General features: G+C 52.9%; 1 protein-coding gene across 3 annotated transcripts in view; it reads right to left on the reverse strand.

Moving 5' to 3' along the window:
* CNGB1 (cyclic nucleotide gated channel subunit beta 1) overlaps positions 1-19,301 on the reverse strand; it is a 28,440-nt gene extending 9,139 nt beyond the window's left edge. The window contains exons 1-20 of one of the 3 annotated variants that reach the window (XM_055726441.1): positions 19,117-19,301; positions 17,297-17,403; positions 17,017-17,074; positions 16,821-16,875; positions 16,575-16,704; positions 16,281-16,323; positions 16,021-16,102; positions 15,851-15,932; positions 15,424-15,460; positions 14,918-15,068; positions 14,737-14,812; positions 14,144-14,180; positions 10,616-10,790; positions 9,199-9,483; positions 7,151-7,280; positions 6,746-6,788; positions 4,312-4,450; positions 1,891-1,989; positions 956-1,113; positions 618-797 (exon numbers count right to left, since the gene is read on the reverse strand). In XM_055726441.1, the coding sequence (XP_055582416.1) occupies positions 618-797; positions 956-1,113; positions 1,891-1,989; positions 4,312-4,450; positions 6,746-6,788; positions 7,151-7,280; positions 9,199-9,483; positions 10,616-10,790; positions 14,144-14,180; positions 14,737-14,812; positions 14,918-15,068; positions 15,424-15,460; positions 15,851-15,932; positions 16,021-16,102; positions 16,281-16,323; positions 16,575-16,704; positions 16,821-16,875; positions 17,017-17,074; positions 17,297-17,395 (2,059 nt within the window). In that variant the 5' untranslated portion in view covers positions 17,396-17,403; positions 19,117-19,301. The other 2 variants (XM_055726440.1, XM_055726439.1) reach the window with 2 other exon arrangements.
* Positions 19,302-19,537: the final 236 nt, after the last annotated feature.

The raw sequence follows: 19,537 nt of genomic DNA on the forward strand, positions 1-19,537 counted from the left end.
TGACGGCATTTAATTGCAGGTGAGCTGGGCTCTAGATGCAAAGTGAATACCACCAGCTGCAGAGCACATTTTTATCAGAAAGCCTCTTCTCATTTTGCTGATCCAACTAGGTTTGCTCTTGCTTTGCTCCCACAATACCAACTTTCTTGCTTTGCCCTTTTCCCCTTGAGGTTGGGCCAACGGCTGCCTGAGCCCAGGGGCTTTGAGACGACTGTGGAATAGCACAGATGAAGTAAGGAGCTGGGTTCCTATGTGGTGTCCACTGGACAGTAAATTTTTCTTTTGTGATTTTTATTTTTATTTTTATATGGGGCGTCCACATCACAGGGACAGCCTTTGCCCACTACAAAGCCTGAAAAGGAGAAGGCAGCTGCCGCTTCCTTGCCTGGTCATGCTCCTGACACCCACAGCTATCGGGAAGCATTTTGGAAAGCCTGTGCCTTGCAGGGGAAGTGAAACCTCTGCTTTTTCAGTAGACAGGTGTAATCTAAATTGTTCCTTGTTTAGTTGCCCTCCCTCCCTCCTCTACAAAGTCTCACCTTTTAAACCTCTTCCCCTCCTTACCCCTGCCCCCCAGCTGCCCCAGCCCGGGCATGCAGCTGTGCTCCACCACTTACCGGTGAGTGGGTCGATGCTGCTGGGGAACCGGTAGTTTTTCAGGCGGTCCAGCCAGGGCTGGGTCTTGAATGCGCAGCACAGCATCTCACAGTAGTGCTCATCTCCCCCCGGCTTATCCCCCTCCGGCTCCCCTCCTGGGGGAGGCAGCGGTGCTGCTGCAGGTGCAGGCTTGGCAGGGGCTGCAAAAGGCCACACAGTTATTTTACAAGGCAGAAAAATCTCCTTACTGTCGTTTGTTTTAAGGTCTTTAACCTGTTAACAAAGCAGCTGTCTCCCTGGAAACACAGCATAGGTAGGGACCCCCCAGTTAAACGCTTCCAGCCCCACTTGAACTCACATGCTGCAGGGCTCTCCTCATCCGAGGTGACATCGGGGTCGATCAGCTTCTCCTTCACCTTCTCGGTCCTCTCTCGGAAGAGCTTCACCAGCTCCTGGAGCCGGTTGTTGATGATGGCACTGCTCAGGCTCGTGGCTGAACCGATGCGCTCAGGCAGGCTGCGAGGAGACCACCAGGCATTTCATGCAGGTGGGAAAGCCCAAGGGCAGGTTCATGACCCATTTTTTAACCTACAGGATCCTGAATTAGGAATTTTTAAATATTTTATATTATTTATATTTATTTTATTATTTTTATTTATGATATTTCTTTGGCTACAATGTAATCAGAAGAACATAAGTTAATGTTGGCTTCAGTAAAATACCACCAAGCAGCACCAGCCTGACCCTCACCCTTCCCTGGGGTGTGAGGTGCCCTCAGAGGGACGTGGGAAGCAGCAAGATCCCAGGCTGGATTGCATGAGCTTGGGAGAAGATTTTGGAAGAGCTGCAGGGTGAAAATGTGAATTTATAAACTGTATTTCCTTCTTTCAGCCTCTATTAAAAGTCGGTTGGATTCAGACCAGGATGCTTTACCTAGCACGACTGGGAATCGTCGCTAGGAGGGAGGACAGAAACAAGCTCTTTTGCTGTAGCTCTGGGCTGGTTCATTGCCCAGTTTCTGCCCAGGAAGGCGGCAAATCCCTGCACTGTGTGGAGGTGCAGACCCTCCCCAAGGATTTGCTTCTGAGGGAGAGCATTGTTATTTTTGATTGTTATTTTTGGAGAGGGGGTCCATTACTTGTTACACAGCATCAGGCTCACTGTGGGCACGGCTCCCTCTCTCTTTGGTATCCCAGCAATTCTAGGATCTTTGTTATTTCCACCCAAGCCCCAGGACCTGAACCCCTGGGAGCTCAGCTGATCCGGAGCCCCTCGATCCCCCCCACCCCACACCTTTCCCTCTGCTCCTCGTCGCAGCTCAGCCATGCTCGGGTGGGGGACTGGCTCACTGGTCCCTCTTCCATACCATCCTCCTGGGCCAGTAGCTTCCTCCTGTGGACACAAACACAGTAACCGAGGCTTCCCTTGTCCCCCGTGCTCAGTCAGCTCCTCTCCCTCCTCCCTCTCCCAGGCCTTATCTGTTTTCCACTTCCCCTTCTCCTACCAGGGTCAGTTCCCCCCTAACTTTTGGCATTGCCTGAAGTAAATGGGAGCAAACCACCCTACTCCTTTGCTGCTAAAGTCCTGTTTCTTCTTGGGCATCACCAAGCCCATGGCTGCATGGGCACACAGCCGTCCAGCCCATTTCACAACCCACTCTGGGCACCTGGCAAGACGCACGGAAGGCAGGCACTGCTCTGTGCTCGTCCCCAGTGCAGCACTGTCACACTGCTGCGCTTGGAGAGGCAGGCAAGAAAAATGTGATACTGGTAAGGTGGAGCAAGGAAGTGGAACTTGGAAAAAGAGGAAGGCACTGGGGACACCGCCTGGCTCTGAGCTGGCTCCGTAGGGCCTTAAACCCCCAAGATAAAGAGTGAATCGCAGAGCTGCAGGTGCATAACATGGACCCTCTAAAGGCTGCCAATACCTGCAAAGCCAAGTGCAAAGTGCAACTGCTGAGAGCAGCTCCAGGTTCAAGAGGAGCCCTAGAAATGCTGATCCTGGCCACGCTGAGCCAGCGGCAGCTGATGTCTTCCTAGAAGATGTGTCCTAACACAGCTGGTGACTCCCTTTGGCACAGATGGGTTTCTGTGACAACTTCCTTACATGTGGGCAAGCAAGGTAGCAGAAGGAGAGCTGAATATGAAGATGACAATCATAGCAAAAAATCTGCACTGGTTTGGGAAACTGCAGCCAAGTCCAGAGTTTTAACTGTGACAAAGAAATTGTCTTCTGCCACCACAGCTGTTGCTCTAAATTAACCAGGATCTCACTGACCCTGGTGCAGAATGGCTCCGTGCTGCTTGTGGGGCAGGAGCAAGCAGGGTACTGAGGGAGGTTGTCCTGCCATCACAAGTCTCCTGAAGAAAGCCAAACGTTATGAACCCACCCACCTCCAGCCTCGCTGGCTCTCAGATGTGCCCTGCTGGGAAGGGGAACAGGTAAACAAGATCGATGAAATCTTCATTGCCCAAGCAACAGCGTAGGGGCAGAGAACACCACCACCACCACCCCCCCACCATTCAAGTACCCTCAGATGTGAATGGAAAGATTCCCAAAACCACATCAGTTTGGAGAAACAGTCCTGCCAAGGTCTGTAATATGCTGTTAGGACAACATCCATCACCTCTCACCAGTCTCCAGCTGCCCTTGCCCTGCCTCTGTCCCCTCCGGGCACCACGCTGCCCCATTGCCCGTCATCATTCACGAGCACTACACAGACAGCCCAGTGGCCCCTCGCTCTGTAAGGCAGACCCTGCAGAGAAGGTATCACCGTCCCCACTCGTTGCCTGTGGCGTGGCTTCCCATGGGCCACAGAGCTCATGTGGTTGTCCTCTGGGTGCATGAAAAGCTTCATGTGTTAGCATCCATCCAGGAAAATGCCTCTTTTTTCTTCAGATTAATGGATGCCCTTGGAAAGATGTAGAGGGAGATCAAAGTCCCCAAGAAGGTTGTAAATTCAGAGGAGCAGGAAACATCTCTTGATATTCTGTGGTGTCATCTGCGTTCCCAGCAGACACAGAACGAGAAGGAGCAGGAGCTACCCAAAAAGCAACCCAAACTTCAGTGGACTTTGGAAAAAGGGCTTAAAGAGAACCTGGAATGTCACATTAAGTCCCATAGAGAAGCTCACATATGTGTGCAAACCTAAGTCCAGAAAAATCCCAACAACAGCCCAAAAGCCATCAGCTTTCTCCAGCCTCATTTTTAAAGCTCAGTTTTAGTCCTTGTTCTCTCTGAGCAGCCTTGATCTGAAGGCACGAAACCCAGGGATGAGATGCTGCAAACCCTCCCAGCAAAAATGCAAGAAGAAAATTGTTGGTTTTTATGGTGAAGGCCCATATCCAGCACACAGACCCCCACACTCTGCATCTGGGACCACAGACATGTGGGGCAACAGACAAGCAGGATCTGACCACGGCAGAGGGATCTCCAGAAGCACACACGACAGGGTTGTCCCCAGCCCCCCAAAAGCTTTAAACAAAACGTAACCATTGAATTAAAAAATGCAAACAAGAGGCATCTTTTGCCTCCTCCCCTGCCTTGCACGGGGGCGACACCCACCGCACGCACATCACCCCTGCTCACTGCCCAAACCTGCCAGAAACAGGTTGCTCCATATGGTTGTATAAATTTTCCTGCACCAGCACTGGTGGGGGTGGAGGGGTGGTGAGACCCCCAGGAGCCAGGGACCATGCCTGGGCAGAGCCATACCTGGGGGATGCTGGCACTGTGCTGGGCACCAACAGTGTATTGGGAGCCCCAGCGCTGGGCACCAGTAAGTGGGTACCGTCACTCTCCACAGCATGGCCTCCACTGTCCGCATCCTTGATGTCCACGGTGGGGTAATTACCTGGCCCGTGGGGAAGGACAACAGGTGGAGGTGAGAGAGGCGCAGGGGTCTGCCTGCAGCCAGGGTGAGTCCCCAGGTCCCATCGCACCCGCAGAGCCACCCCCAAGCGCTGCAGCATGCTGGAAGAACTCTCCTTCTCCCTCCATTCACTTCTCGCCTGGAACTCCTTTCTCCTAATGGTTTGGAGCATTTCTTTCTCTTTTTTTGCCCAGTTTTTAACACTCTAAGAACTGCCACCCGCTTCCTTTCTATTCTCCCAGTTTGCAGGGATTGGAGCTACTCTGTGCGAATGTTGGGGTCCCACGGTTCAGAAAATGATGGAGACAAGGATTACCAGCTGCAGGTGTTAGGCAGGAACCCAGGATTTCCAGCAGCAAACCTGCCTCCAAGGGTTTAGAAAGTCTCCTGGGTTTTCTCAACATTAACTTAGGGAACGTGCAAGCTCCAAATTACATTAGCATTTGCTTTTCATGCAGAACAAGGCACAATTTAAATAAGCCCTTACAGCCTCTCTCTTTTGCAGAGGTAATAACTGCTTCCTGCCACAAGCAAGGTGAGAAGCAGGAGCACTGGATGTTTGTAGTAGGTGAAGAGAGATGCCAATTGCCCAAGGGATATCTTGTCTAGACCCTACAGCCAGCCGGCCTATGAAGCGTCATCTCTTTTCTTAGCTATATAACAAAAGGCAATGCGTTCCTGCAGGATTTCTTCTAAGGGGGAGGAGGTTCACACATCTGAAAGACCCCAGGTACCCCCTCCTGTCCCACACTAACGTGGGACCTGTAGATCAGCATGTGGCTCCAACAAATCCCCGAGAAAAGGCCTGTTTGGGTTGCAAAGTTAAAATCCTGTTGTGCGTAAGGAAAAGCAGCAGAATTTGGTGTGCTGGTTGAAAACAAAGCAAAGCAAAGCTACAGAAAGATAATTTGTACTACTTCTGGGTTAAAAGGCAGAAAACTGTGAAGAGCAAACCTTCATCTTACAGTGCTCTTAGCATGAGTGGGTTGCATGAATACTAAGGAGAAAACTGCACGTGCAGCAGATGTTCAGCCTGCAGGTCCTCCGGGGGAGTTTCTGGCCAACATATAGCATACCATTTACGGATATTTACAAATGCTTTCTAGGGGTTAGCTAGAAAGGCATGTAGTGATGAGGTGGAAGCAGAAAAAAACATCAATTTTCTTCCCCAGCCTCTATGCTGCAACACAAAGGTGCTTTTATTTATTTATTTCCCCACCCTGAAAGCAACTACTCCAGGAATCACCCCTTGCCCCACTCAAGCTACGCAAGCCCATTGTCAAAGCCAACATCTCTAATACCTAGCGGGGATTGCTCCTCATTGCAAAAACTGGGGTTGACAACTCCAGCCTTTGGCTTGCTGGCGACAAGGATGGGGATGAGGGAGTCAGCAGTGGCTCGGTAGCTGGGGACATTGGGGAGCTGCTCTAGCATGCCATGGCCAGGAAGGGAGGCATCCCCGCCAGTGAGTGGCTCGTCATGCACCAGCTGATCTAGCTCAACATCTCGGGCACGCTTGGACATGCTGCTAGGCGCCTAGGTGCTTCAAGCAAAGTCAAGGCATCTGAAGCTGAAACAAAACAGAGTGGTGTGAGACAGGACAGTTATGTCAGGGCAGAGAAATGCATGGCTGCTGCGGTTTTTGTTGCTGCCTGCTGCTCACGGGTGTTGGTAGCACAGGATAGTGGCAGTGAGCATCCTACCACATGCTTTTCTAGCACTGCGGCAAGACCGGGGTGCTCTACAAGGTCTGTACAAGCAGAGAAATCTCCAGCCTGTACCAGGGCTCAGGTCAAGCCATCCCTTGTGCAACTTCCCCAATGTCAGTGGAGTTATGCCAGGACCTGCCTTTGCTCACTCAGGCTGCAATGGGAGCTCACCACCTAATTTTCATTACCAACCCATAACCTCCTAAAAGGTTACATTGCAATGCACTTTACACCACTGGTTATTTCCAAAACTGAGCAAAGTGGTAGAGAAAATCCTTTTTTATCCCCCCTATATTCTTCAGTTGAAGGAGAAACTCTTCACTTCAGAGGTTGCCTAATCAAGACTAAGTGCTGCGTGAGCATCAGCGTTTCAGAGCCGGCTCCAACTGATGACAATATTGTTAGGGAGCTGTGTCCGTGGGATGCTTAAGCAGCGAAAAGCCCCAGCTGCCCACGCTGCAGGAAACCCAGCTGCCCACGGGAAGGGAGAAGTTGCAGTTTCTCTTCGCTGGGCATTGCCTTGCCTGCTTTTCATCCTAATTTGACATTACACTGCTATATATTATACCTTCAGCATCAGTTTCAGCAGCTTCAGCTCTCTCCTCTTCCACCTTCAAAATGAAAAAAGCCATTTTAAGCAGAAAAAGACCTGCTCCACCAGTGAAAGAGCAGACTTTGCAGCTTGGTTGGGTGCCCTGTACCCCCTCCGCCCCCCGCCGCTGCCAGCCTCTCAGCTTGTTGATCAGTGCCAACGTTTTAGGGTGGAAGCATCCCTCCCTTGGCACACAGCTGCTGCTGCTGCCTCAGGTTCAGAGGTGGGGACATCTTGGTGGGAAACATTTCCAGTTCTCATCCCGGTCCCTGCTCCTCCCCAGGGCGCTGCATCCCCCTGGGCAAGCTCTGAGCCCCGGGCACGTGCTGGCCAACAAGAGCTCATTGCAGACCTGAGCCCAAGCAGACAGTGAAGCCGTACCTGTACAAAAGCACCTCCAAGATCACTTATCTTAGCTTCTTCCAGCTGCTCAAACCTGAGGGCCTCCTCTGCCAAGCAGACATCATCCACACCCTCATCAGCAGTGAGACAAAGCGACCAGAGCAGGGGTCTGGGGTAGAGAACAAGCACAGACAAGCACCCGCGCTCGCTTTTGCCCTTTCTGAGGTGAGGCACGCTGTGGATGGGGGGCATCACGTCAATGGGGCCAATACACAGCCTCCCAGTTTCAGGGAGCACTGCTCCTCCAGCTGCACTGCATGCCTCATTTGCAGGCAAACGTCACCACAGAAACCTTAGTTTCATACAATAGTGGTACAAAAAAAAAAAAAAAAAAAAGAAAAAAATTGTTCCTTATGTTAGAAGGGCCTTGGAAAAAATACACTGTGGGAGCCCAGGTGAGAGGTGCATAAATAATGCAGGGTGCTACATATACATAAGCAAAAATTGCTTATGCAGAAATGTACAGGCAGTATGTTTCTTCTGCTGTGCATAATGATTTCTCGTATAATTAAAATATGTCACATGCCAAATAAAAAGCCAAGAGCCTAATTTCCAGGCAGGGCTGCCCTGCAAGCACCATCCAAATTCTGAATTTGCCTGTGCAAGACAGCACCGGCACACATAATCCTCAGTTTCTTTCTGCAGCAAGCACAGACCTCAGCCCCGCAATTCTGACAAAGTGGGCTCACAAGATCCATTTTATTCATTTAATATAACTTTATAACTGAAAAAAAGCAAGCCTCATCATCTTGTTCTGTGTACTTATCTCCTGATTTGCTCTTTCCTGGCATGAAGTCCAAAGCAGGGATTGGGGATAATGAAAAAAGATTTAACACAGCTAAATGCATGAAAATTGAAAAAAACATCTTTCTGCATCCTTGGCACATCCTAAATCAGAAAAAGTATGTAACCAGCAGGGACTGCCTTTTCTCTTTTATCTCCATGTCTTGAAAAACTGCCATTTTCCAAGGTATTTTAAAAATTATTTTTAATAATCACCCTTCATCCCACCACCCCCTGGTTTTTTAAATTAGGCTTCCTTCAAACGCAATTGCAAGTCTTTTTATCCCAATCTAGAAAACCTGTCGGTGTCTCTCTTTCTCTCTTTTCCCATAAACAGACAAACACATGGAAGGATGGAGCAGCATCTGACCCAACAACTGAAACTCAAGTTTCCATAGTGGAGCTCCAGGAACAGATTTAGAGGAAATAAAAATGTATGGGTTTAACACTGAATAATCACACGTTTTCAGCTTCTCCCTGAAAATCTAGCTACTTCAGAGAATTTAACAGAGAATAACATAGCACAAGGTAGTAAATCCCTAAATGTTTTATCTTGCGTGAAATCAGAGCAAACCACTAAACTAAGCAGAAAGATTTTTCTAAATACTATCTAGATCAAAGTCTCCACCTACAACAGCTGACAAGAACTCAGATATTTTCTACAACTGGAAGAAATGTAAAATTGTACCTACTTGTATTAAGTAGCATTTGCAGGTACAGCACATAATCCTGTATTTAAATTCAGCTCTGTAATACTCATAATACTCCCAACTGCCTTGAATTAATGGATATGGTTTTAAATAACGTGGACCAGCTCCTGATGAAGGCAGAAGGCAGGGCTCCTGCTCGGCCGAGCCGCCGGACCCTGTGGGAGGGGGTGGACAGGGGCCCGTAGCGCGGCTACGATGGAGATGGAGCCTGTGTCACCAGGAGACACTCGCCTGTCACCAGGTGCCGCGTCAGCAGCGCGCCCTGGGGCGAGCCAGCCTGCAAAAGCATCCCTCCTGAAGGCATCATCTGTCCTCCCGAACACATCCCTCCCAAACGCGTCTGTCCTCCGGAGCGCATCCCTCCCGAAAGCATCTGCCGCGCAGCCACCCGCCTGGCTGGGCAGCGCCGCTCCGCCGAGGGCAGCTGGCTGCTCCAGGGATGCTTCAGCCTCTCCAGCTTGTGAATCAGCTGAAACAGCAGCTGCATCCATGCTTGTTGCCAACAAAGCCATAAAGGCAACGGGAGCCACTCACCCTGCACTTTCCTCCACTTTCTCCTCCTCCTTCTTCTCCTCCTCCTCCTCCTCCTCCTCCTTCTTCTTCTCCTCCTCTTCCTCTACCTCCTCCTCCTTCTTCTTCTCCTCCTCTTCCTCTACCTCCTCCTCCTTCTTCTTCTCCTCCTCTTCCTCTACCTCCTCCTCCTTCTTCTTCTCCTCCTCTTCCTCTACCTCCTCCTCCTTCTTCTTCTCCTCCTCTTCCTCTACCTCCTCCTCCTTTTCCTCTTCCTCTTTGGCAGTGCTCAGGGAGCACAACCACAGCCTGGGGAGAAGAAATTCGTTAGGTGAATTCTACAAGGTATGTTCGAACCTCACAAGAGGAGCACTGCCGGTCTCCGCAGCCCCTTTGGCTGGCGGTGCTCTCCCCACATCCTCCAGCCAAGATCTTGCCGGGGTAGACGCACTAGGGCACACTGGGCATATGCTGTTTCACAGCCCATGAGTGTCAGCAGCCCCAAACAGGTGGCAGGAAGAATAGGAAAAAGGTTTGGGAACACAAAACCAGAGTCCTTGAGCCTTCAGATTCCCCTTGTGGCACAGGGAGAGGCTGTGCTTAGCGGTCACTTGTTGCTGATTTTGACCAAAACTTCCCTGCTAATGAAATTCACTCTCCAGCACAGGATGCACTTGCTGCCCACAGCATCCCAGGCTCATATACCAAGGGGAAAAAATCTGAAAAATATTTTTATAACATGTCCAGTATTTTCTGTCTGAGCAGAAGAGAGCTCTGCTGAGGAAACATAGCTCTGGGCATGGCTTGTGCTTAGTGCAGCTGAGCATCCCCGACACTGGAGCTGAGGAGCGCTGTGCTCACCCTCCCCTGCATGTATGCGGGGCTCAGGGAGCATCTTGGGGGGCTCCCAAACCCTTTGGCAGTCTGCATGGACATCTCTCAACTCCTGCTGAAACGCAGCCTGCTGCCAGCTCTGAACGCATCGCCCAGCCCTCGGGAGGACCTCAGCAGGGGGTTCTTTTAGAAGAAGTAGGATGAATTATATAGAGAAGGCTACCATTTCCAAATATCATGACAGTGCGATGTGCAGTTGATAGGAATGAGGTCCCTCTTCCTTAGTGCCAAAATCTACTTACAGGAAGCCTAAAGCAGAGCATCCTTCAGCTGTCCTCTGCAGGGCAACGCAAAGCATTGCATTCATGGCTCTGCCACTGCCTGCTCCAACCCAAAATCTCAAGACCGGAAGGAAAGGCCGTTTGCTCAAACACCTTTTGGGTCCTTCTGGTGCTCCCCTCTTTGGAAACAGGCACCTCAGCTACCTGCTGCCAGCTCCACTGCCAGCTCTTTAAAGGAGGGATGTGCTTGTGCCCTCCCATGGCCACTATGCCAGTGGCCAGAGAGCACATGGGGTTGCCCATCAACAGCATCTCCCTTCTCCTACCTGTTTTCTTCTTCTTGAGCTTCCTCCTGTATGGGGGGAAGGGGATGAGCATCTGCCACCAGCTCAGCCTTGTGACACCAGGTCATCACCTCGCACATGGTTTCATTAATCCAGTCATTGCTGATCTCTTCCAAGACAAGGCTGGTCTCCTCAGGTTTGCCAGGGACAATATGAACTGTAACAGGAACGAGGAAAGGGAGGTGAAGAAGTGGGAGCAACACATTTTCAAGGGGCTGGGGGCAGAGCCAGGGCAGATCCCACGTTTTAGCTACTTAATGGAGAGGTGCTGCCATATGCAAAAAGTGAAGAACCTCTCAGCCTGCACAGACCTGTGCAGCCCTGGTCCCCCCAAGCTGTGCCAGACAGATGCCTTGGGCCCTTTTGCCAGAAGGAAGAAGAAAATTCACCATTTTGTGCCAAACGCAGCCAAAACCCTATGAAAACTGTAACCCTTTGCATATAGATGCCTGTTGGCTTCCCTACACACGTAGCAAGCTCCATCAGAAGACAACCTGGCCCATCTCCAGGCCACATTTTGGCTCTCCTTGTAAACAGAAGCAGCTGTGGGAAGAGCCCAAAGCCTTTCCCCTTGCCAACCCCAGGTCAAACACCGTGCTAGCACAGCCCGAGGGCCCTGGTTTTTGCAGAGCAAGACTCAGCCCAGAGCCCACATTGCAACACCCTGAGCACCATGCCACATCCTCTCCAAACAGTCCTCCAGGCATAGTGTAGGACGAATCCTGCATGCCCTGCCACTTCCCAGCATCACTGGGGGAAAACCCAGATCAGGTTACTGGGGAGACTGTAAGACCAGCTGCAAAGCAAAGAGCACAGGACTGACCCACGACAAGCCCTCCCCATGTCCCAGGGGTACCCATCCTACCAAGTCAGGCACACATCGGAGAAACAGGAGAAGGAAGCACATCTGCATACTGTACAGTTTATTTTGAGGTTTGCCTGACAACAAAACTTACATGTCCACAGCGAAGCTAATAGGAAACATGCAAATTCGACTACAGAAGGCAGGAAACCCACCCACAGCCAGCTCTGTACTGTATTTACCCACCCCACAGTGCCACATTGCCTTTAGCCCTTTCCCTCTCGCTCTCCATTAATTAAAATGCTGGACAGCAATCGGCAGGACGGCTTTTAAAATGCACCACAGCTCTGGGATACATTATATGAAAATGGGGCAAATACTAAAACTGTAGCCTGGTACTAGCAGGGTTTGTTATAAACACAGGGGCTGGATCTCATGTTGGTTGCTCGGTTCATGACCCATTGTTACAGCTGCCTAGATTGTCCTGAAGAGATGCAACGAGATGGTGGGACACCTTAACATGGCCTTTCAGTATATCAAGGGGGCTTATACAAAACATGGAGAAAGACTTTTTACCAGGACAAGGAGCAATGGTTTTAAACCAAAAGACAGTAGATTTAGATTGGACATAAGGAAGAAATGTTTTATGATAAGAGTGGTGAGACACTGGTTGCCCAGAGAAGCTGTGGCTGCCCCATCTTTGGAAGTGCTGAAGGTCAGGTTGGATGGGACTTTGAGCAACCTGATCTAGTGGCAGGTGTCCCTGCCCATGGCTGGAGGGTTGGACTGGATCATCTTCAGAGGTCCCTCCCAACCCAACCCATACTGTGATGGGTTCTGCACAGGGGGTCTCACCCCACGCAGCCCGGTGTGCCTGCGCTGGCTAAGCCTGCCTGCACAACTCCGGGCTCGAGACAACCCCTGGGATCCCTTCCCTGCCAGGACACTCCTGCCACCACAGTTAGTGCTGCACCCAAGCAGCCGTGAGCTTTGGGAGGGAGCAGCTGCAGTTGTGGGTAAGGAGAGCCCGGGGTAAGTTATTCTATAAGGAGAGCCCGGGCAAAGGCTTTTAACCATTAACTCCTACTTATTCACTTAAAGATTAATCTCACCCGCCTGCATTTGTTGCTGCAAACTGGAGTCCTTTCCACTTGCTGAGAGAAAACAGTTAATGGAAGAAAAGAAATGAGCAGCTGACAAGAGCTTAGAACTTTATATTGTTACACCTTGGAGGCAGAAGTCTACTAAAAGAAGCCTGTGGGCTTCAGCTGGAGATCTCAGTGGTGAATGTTTGGATGTTGGGGGCAGGGGCATTGAGAGGGCCAGGAGTGCTAGGAGGCTGCAGCACAAGGCTTTCTGCCTTCAAGGTGTCCTGAGTGATACTTTTCTACCCTCCTATAAATTGTAGCCTGTCTTATAGACATCACCCTGCAAAACCAATAGCTCTGGTTCCTGGAGCCAAGAGGGAGCTGGGATGGGACAGCCCTGGGACCAGGGACACGCAGCCAGCATCCCTGCGCCAGTCTCAGGTCCCTGCCACCCTTGGGTGGGAAGGAGCTAGAAACCATTTGCAGATTCCCCTTTGCTTTTCCTCCCCAGCTGCGCTTTCTCCTCAGGCTGGTCTTGTTTGGTTGAGGGAAGGGCTGGCTCACCATGGTCTTCGTTTTCCATTTGTTTCAGAGGTGCTAAGCCCCTTTGCCCCCTGAAACAAAAGGAGAAGGAAAACATTAATGAGCGTGCTGGCAGTTTGATGCTGGGGCAGATCTCTTCTCAACCCAATTGCTCCCTTCCTTGGGCAGATTAAGTGACTTTGAGACGCCTCAAGGCACCAAAGCAAGCTGTAATGCAAGCAGCTGCGCACAAAGGGTGCGACTGCCCTGCACATGCAGCAGCTTCCCACTGACTTTGCCTCTTTCCAAGCTCCACAGTAGCACTCGGGTCTCCGGTTCGTACAACCACGTGGAGAAATGCCTTCCTGCAGGGTTTCACACTCCAAGATCCCACCAAGCGGCTGCTGTCTTGGTGGGAGCAACCTCGCGCATGCCCCTGGGGCAATGCACAGCCTCTGCATGCCGAGGCAGGTCCCTGCTGCCATCCTGCTGTGTGGCTGGTGCAGGGAGCCAAACCTGTCTGCCTGCAGAGCTGCCACTTGTTGCCCTTCAGAGGCAGGCAAGCAGTAGTGTGAACCCCACAATGGTTTCCTACAACCATGCAGGCTCACGCCTAACACATCTAACCCCATGATTTTGTTTTCCCAAAGTATCTCCCTAGATGTCTCACACGGGCTCAGCAGCAAACATGCCAAAGGGGGTGATGAAGGCGGCAGGTTTGAATTCCCTTGTAATTCTTTTATCAAATCCCACTGTAATTCTTTTATCAAATCCCACCGGCCTGGCAAACATCTTCTGGCACAGCTTGAGGACAGACCTTGTCATCAGCACTAACAGCTGGGACCCGAGGATGTGGGCTGCTGTACTTGGAGACCTGCACAGCCTGGGTTTTACCAAGCCCACGCCACAACTCCGGGTCTGCTCCCACGTCTCAAGCAGCAGCAGCCTGTCATGGCCTCCCTGGGGGATTTCAGGGGCTCCTGAGATGGCACCCAGGGCAGATCGGGGGTAGGAAGGAGCTGCCAGCAGCCCCTCTTCCCAATAAATTTTCTGACCTCAGCAAGCTAACCAGCACAGTGAGATAGAGCAACCACTTACTTTCTTCCACGGCACTTGAGTTTGCTGCGGCCACTAGCTGCCAGGAGGAAAAGGGAAAACGTGAGATATTGCCCATTTTCAGTAACCCTAAATTTTTACCCTAAATGCAGTAAATTCAATAAATGCAGCACTTGTGCCCTGAATACCCGATGTGATTTCTTGGGTCATGTTGGATGGCTTGGTCGTGGGCACAAGCATCCTCACACATGATGTTAAAGGGCAAGAGCACATCAGTGAACTTGCCTGTGTGCAAGGGAAGGAGAGGACAGTATGTACAACTGCTGCTTCTCCCCAGAGCTGGACTGTACCTGGGTGAGGTGCCAGGGCCTGCACATCACCCAGTGCTGCACAAAAAGGCAAGGAAATAGTAAAGAAAGCACATTCTGTGGGGGTCTTGCTACTTAGAAGCCAAATCCTGGGTTTCACCAGCTAAGCAGGCCGTGCGGATTTGTTTTTTTGAAGGAGATGAGTGACAGCCCAAACCACAGCAGGTCCTGGCACTGGTACGTGGTGGCACCTGCATGGCAGCGAATGCCCTCCCCACCAGGGACATGGTGTTCACATGTCCTTTGCCTATCCAGCAGACAGCATACCTGTTCACCCTGCTTCTCCCTGGTCACTGGCTGTGGCATCACCTTCTCCATCCCTTGGAGCAACCAGGCAAACATCCTGGTGACCAGAAACCACTGTTAGACCTGGCTGCCAGAGCCTTTGCTCCCACAGTAGCCGTCCCTCTGGCCACAGTACCCATGCAGAAGTTGCCACTGTGGTTACCTGCTGCCGTCCTCAGCCAGGGACCAAGGGCTGACAGTGGTCACCGGCTGTGGCTGCCCCTTGGCCACTGCTGGCTCCACTGCTGCTGCGGTGCTCTGGGCGGCTGAAGCGTTGCTTTCTGACTTTTCCTGGGTTTTAGTCCCTTTTGTGCCTGCTCAGGTATATTCGGAATGAGAAGGGGGATTGGCAACACAGCAGTCATCTTATAAATTGTTGGGGAAGGGGAGCAAGCAAAGAAGGGTCACCTCCCACAGGGGGACAGGCTTAGGGGACCTCCCTGGCAGCCCCTACCCTGTGGACCCAGCCTGGGATGAGGACACAGGTGGTCTGGGGACAGCTGTGGTGCAGGGGCAGCACTGTGATGCTGGGACCCGGCAGGCCCACCCCCTCAGCACAGCCAGCACCCCTTGGGAGGGCAGTCCCCACGCTGGTGCCAGCCTGCACCTGGGTGCTCAAAGGCAGAGTGTCTCCTCCGAAAGGGCCACCCAGGGAAGGGGGTCGCTCACCTGCTGTGGCGTTGCATTTCTGCTCCTTTGGCTCTGCCTGCAGAGGGACAGAGGGATGTGGCAAAGCACTGTCTGCAGCCCCGTGCCACCCTGGGTGGGCACATCCCCCACCTCAAGGGGACCCACGCACAGAACCCTACACACCCTCTGCTGTGGTTTTGGCCCCGTTTCCTTGACAAGGGCCATTAAACAGACTCCGGCGTTGTCAGCACCAGTGAGCCCCAAATGGAGGGTCCTCGCTGTGTGCAGCCAGGCTGGGGAGCACCGGCACGGCACAAGGTCTCTCTTTTGCTCTGCTGAATTCCCCTGGGATTTTCATCCCAGGGTCCCATCCAGGGTCCCACCCAGGGTCCCAAGACAGGGAGCCCACTCAGCTGTCACCTCTGCCCAGTAGCCCCCTGTCCTCCCCCAGCCAGGCGGTGCTCACCTCCAACTTTTTCAGCATCCTTGGCTGTGGCACCACCCTCTCGAAGCCCTGCACCAGCCAGTTGAGCACCCGTGCTCCCGCCCTGTGGGAGAGCACGCCATGGTTGGGGAGCTTGTCCTGCACCCCTTCTGATCGCCTGCACCCCCCTACCAGCCTCCCTGGGAACCCACCGCTCTTCCTTGCTGGGATCTGTGCCATCTTCAGAGTCATAGCCGTCCAGATTGTCCTCCTCTGGATCTAAGGTGGTTATCTCTGCAAGGAGAGCAGTGCCATGGGCATGGGGGAGAGCCACTGCTGGGAGCTCCTGGTCCCCCCACCAGGCAGCTCAAGGGGACAACAGTGCCAGCATCACCAGCTGGGGAGGTGAGATGTGGGAGTCCCAGAAAGGCCCCTGGGATGCTGCAAGCTGCGCGCTCCCAGCTCTCCTTACCCAAAGCATCCTCTTCCTCGTCCCTGAGGATCTGGACCTCCGTCTGAAAAGCCAAAGAGACCATCGCCTACCCAGCAACTGAAGGGGGGCTTATCCTACCATGTGGGGAGGGAAACCTGCCCTTTCCCCAGGGATGGATGAAGGCAGAAGCCCATGCAGGGCAGGTTTAAGTGCTCCCAGTTAGGATGAGGAGTGTGATAGGAAGGAAAAAAAATAAAAGAAAAAAGAAGAAGAAAAGGTAATAAAAGCTAGAACCTCAAATATGCCAGATAGTTGCCTGGATCTGTCACTTACCTGATCAGGAATATCAATGCTTGTCTCAAAGCTCTTCCCAAGATCCTGCAGTGTCCCTGGGGTTGGGACCGGCTGGGGAATCACCTTCTCTAGCCCCTGGGAGAGCCAGGACAACACACTGCTCCCCACACTGCCAGGGAAGGGGGTGAGTCAGGCTGGGACCCCCTGTCCCAGGCATCCAGTCCCCAACTGAAAGCAAAATCCCAAGCAAACCACGCTGCATGCTGGAAGGTGCAAGAGCAATACCTCTCAAACACAGAGGCTGAGTCCTCAGCGACTGTAAATCCCACCTTCTTTTCCACTTCTTCAGTGGCAGCAGGAAAATAAAAAGAAAGCTCCCATCACCACTCTGCAAGCCCGGGTGTGCTGGATGGGGGGGGACCAGCTGGTAAAGTAACAGCTACTGCCCAAACCAGTGTATTTCCTCACGGCGGGGGCTTACCCTCAGTGTGTGCATGGTCACAGGCATCCCTGGGGTCACCAGCCTTCCCCATCAGTGCCTTCAGGGTAAAAGGCAGAAGATGTCAAAGAATGAGGCAGGGGGGATGGTGTCACCCACTCAAAGGCAGCTGCAAACCCCAGGGACTCCCCATCCTTCCTGCTGCCTCCCGGCAGCTCAGAGGAGAGGTGCATCCTGGCCCCATTCCTCCCAGGGATGCTGCAGAGCATCTGGGTGCCACTCACAGGGTCCCTGGTACCCCCCGAACTGGCTCCCTGCTCACCTTGGCTGGCTCTGGGTCCCGCATCGGCGCTGGGGGTGTCTCCTCTGTCAGATGGGGCACCGGGGGCTGGGGAACCACCCGTTCGATCCAGCCCAGCATCCCTCCACCTGCAGGTAGAGAGGAGGGGTCTCCAGCCGATGAGAGGCCAGCAGCAGTGATGAACACTCCCCAGAGAATACCAGGGGCACCAGCCACTAACGCTGTCCCCAGGGAAGCCCAAAAGCTCCTTGGCATCCTTCAGTTTCCACATCCTGCTTGGGAAACGTGCCAGTGCAGCACAGCCAGACAAAACCTGGCTCGACCCCGACCCCTCGCCATCACCATGAGAAAACTACGCCCTCAATTTTAAGCTCACAGGCTCAGTTAAACTTGCTTTTCCTAAATGTAAATGCTCATCTGGGGGTTCTTCTGCACAGCCCTCCATGCAGAATGCCTTCAAATCCCTTGAGATGGTTCCTTGGGGGCTGCCTAGCATCTTAAATCTTAATGCGCTGAGGTTCCTGGGTGGCGTGATGTGTGTCCTCAGGTCTTTGCTTGCCCCCACCTTGTGCAAGCCCAGGAGCCAGATTTGGATGTGACCAAAGAATCATCCCATGTGGCATCCGCAGCCCCTGGTGCACCACAGGCAGGCTCAGCCCTCCCAGAGACCCCACATCCTGAAAGCAGGACAGGGTGGCTATCAAACACCTCCCAGGAGGCTTGATGAGCAGAAACCAGTTAGGAAATTGCCTTTAACCTTCCACTGGGTATAAGGGATTAAGGAGCTGCACATGCCCTGGGAACAGCACGGAAAGCCTGGCAGTGCTGTGCAGCACAGTGGCATTTCCACCCATGCTTCAGGACCTTTGCAGGTCCCAGAGAAGCCCGGGGCTGACATACATCACTGCGCCCAAACGAGCCCAGAGAAAGCCCTCCAGGGCTAGAGCGAGCCCCCCACAACAGGTCTCCTCCTCTCTTGACATAAGCTTGGGCAGCTGCAGAAGCCTGGAGCTTAAGCCTGTCCTTGGTCTGAGAAGGAAACTGGAGGACCAGGACCACTCCTCCAGTGCACCTGAGCAAGACAGGGGCAGAAACATTTGCAGGTCCCTAAAAAACTAGTTGCTGGCAGAAACAGGAACAAGCAGCCAGTGTTTGCCTGTGATGGCACCAAAGAGCAGGCAGCTGTGTGCAATCCCCCCATGTCACAGGCAACGGCCAGTGCCACTGCCCCTCGTGCCAGCTCTGCGGGGCTTGTGCCAGTGGGTGAAAGACCTTAGCCTCCAACAGCAACAAGTGAGGTGCAGACCTGCCATCCCCATTCAGAGCAGGGAGCACCGTGGCCTTTCCCTCATCTCCAGCATCAGATCAAGCCCCTCCACATCACCCAGCTCCATCGCCCTTGTGGCATTGCTCCCCATGGGCCTGACCCACTGCTCCCTCACCATCAACCCGCACCCCTGCTGCAGCTCATCCTCCGGCTCTGTTTCAGAGGTGGTCCTGCAGAAACCCCAGCCGCGTCCCCCACCTCCACTGCTGCCACTTACCCCAGTACATCCAGCACCACTTCTCCGGGAAGCCACCCCTGGCACGCACAGGCTCTCCCAGCCACTGCAGCTCACCACTGACCCCCACAAACCCACCCCAATCCGCTCAGGGCTCTGCAAGGATTAGCCCAGCGCTGCCTGTAAATGGGATTACTGGCACCCAGCTGTCCCGAATGCCTCAGCTTCCAGCAGCCAGCCTAGTTTTGGTGCAGGATAGTGTAAAGAAAACCCAAACATCCAGTAGGTTTGAGTATCCTCAAAATCCCTGGAGACACCAAAGCTACCCCAGGCACTCACCAGCTGGGTGCAAGCCCAGCAGTGCTGCAGGGCAGGTCTGCCTGCCACAGCCCAGGAGCAGGTGGGCGCAGGGACACGTGGATGATCAGCAATGGGGCTGCTGAAACCCCATGGGGTGATGCAAAGGCTGAGGGTGACATGCCCAAGGATGCTCCACTTGCAGCTCTACCCCGATCCCAGAGGATATGGGGAAGGAGGTAGCAAATCTGTGCCAAGCTGAGCTAAGCCTCCCCTTGCTGAGCCTGCCAATTGCTGCCTGATCCGTTTACCTCCAGCCCTGCATAACTGCCCACCTCTCCCATCACCCCTAATCTCGGCCATGGTCACACCCTGGAATCCTGGCACTGGATTCACTGCTTGATGTCTGGCCCCAGCTTCTGTCTTTGGCCAGAGCCCCCTGACCCGATTCCTCCTTCCCCAG

This window comes from Falco cherrug, chromosome 14 (assembly GCF_023634085.1).
Source record: "Falco cherrug isolate bFalChe1 chromosome 14, bFalChe1.pri, whole genome shotgun sequence".
Lineage (NCBI taxonomy): Eukaryota > Metazoa > Chordata > Aves > Falconiformes > Falconidae > Falco > Falco cherrug.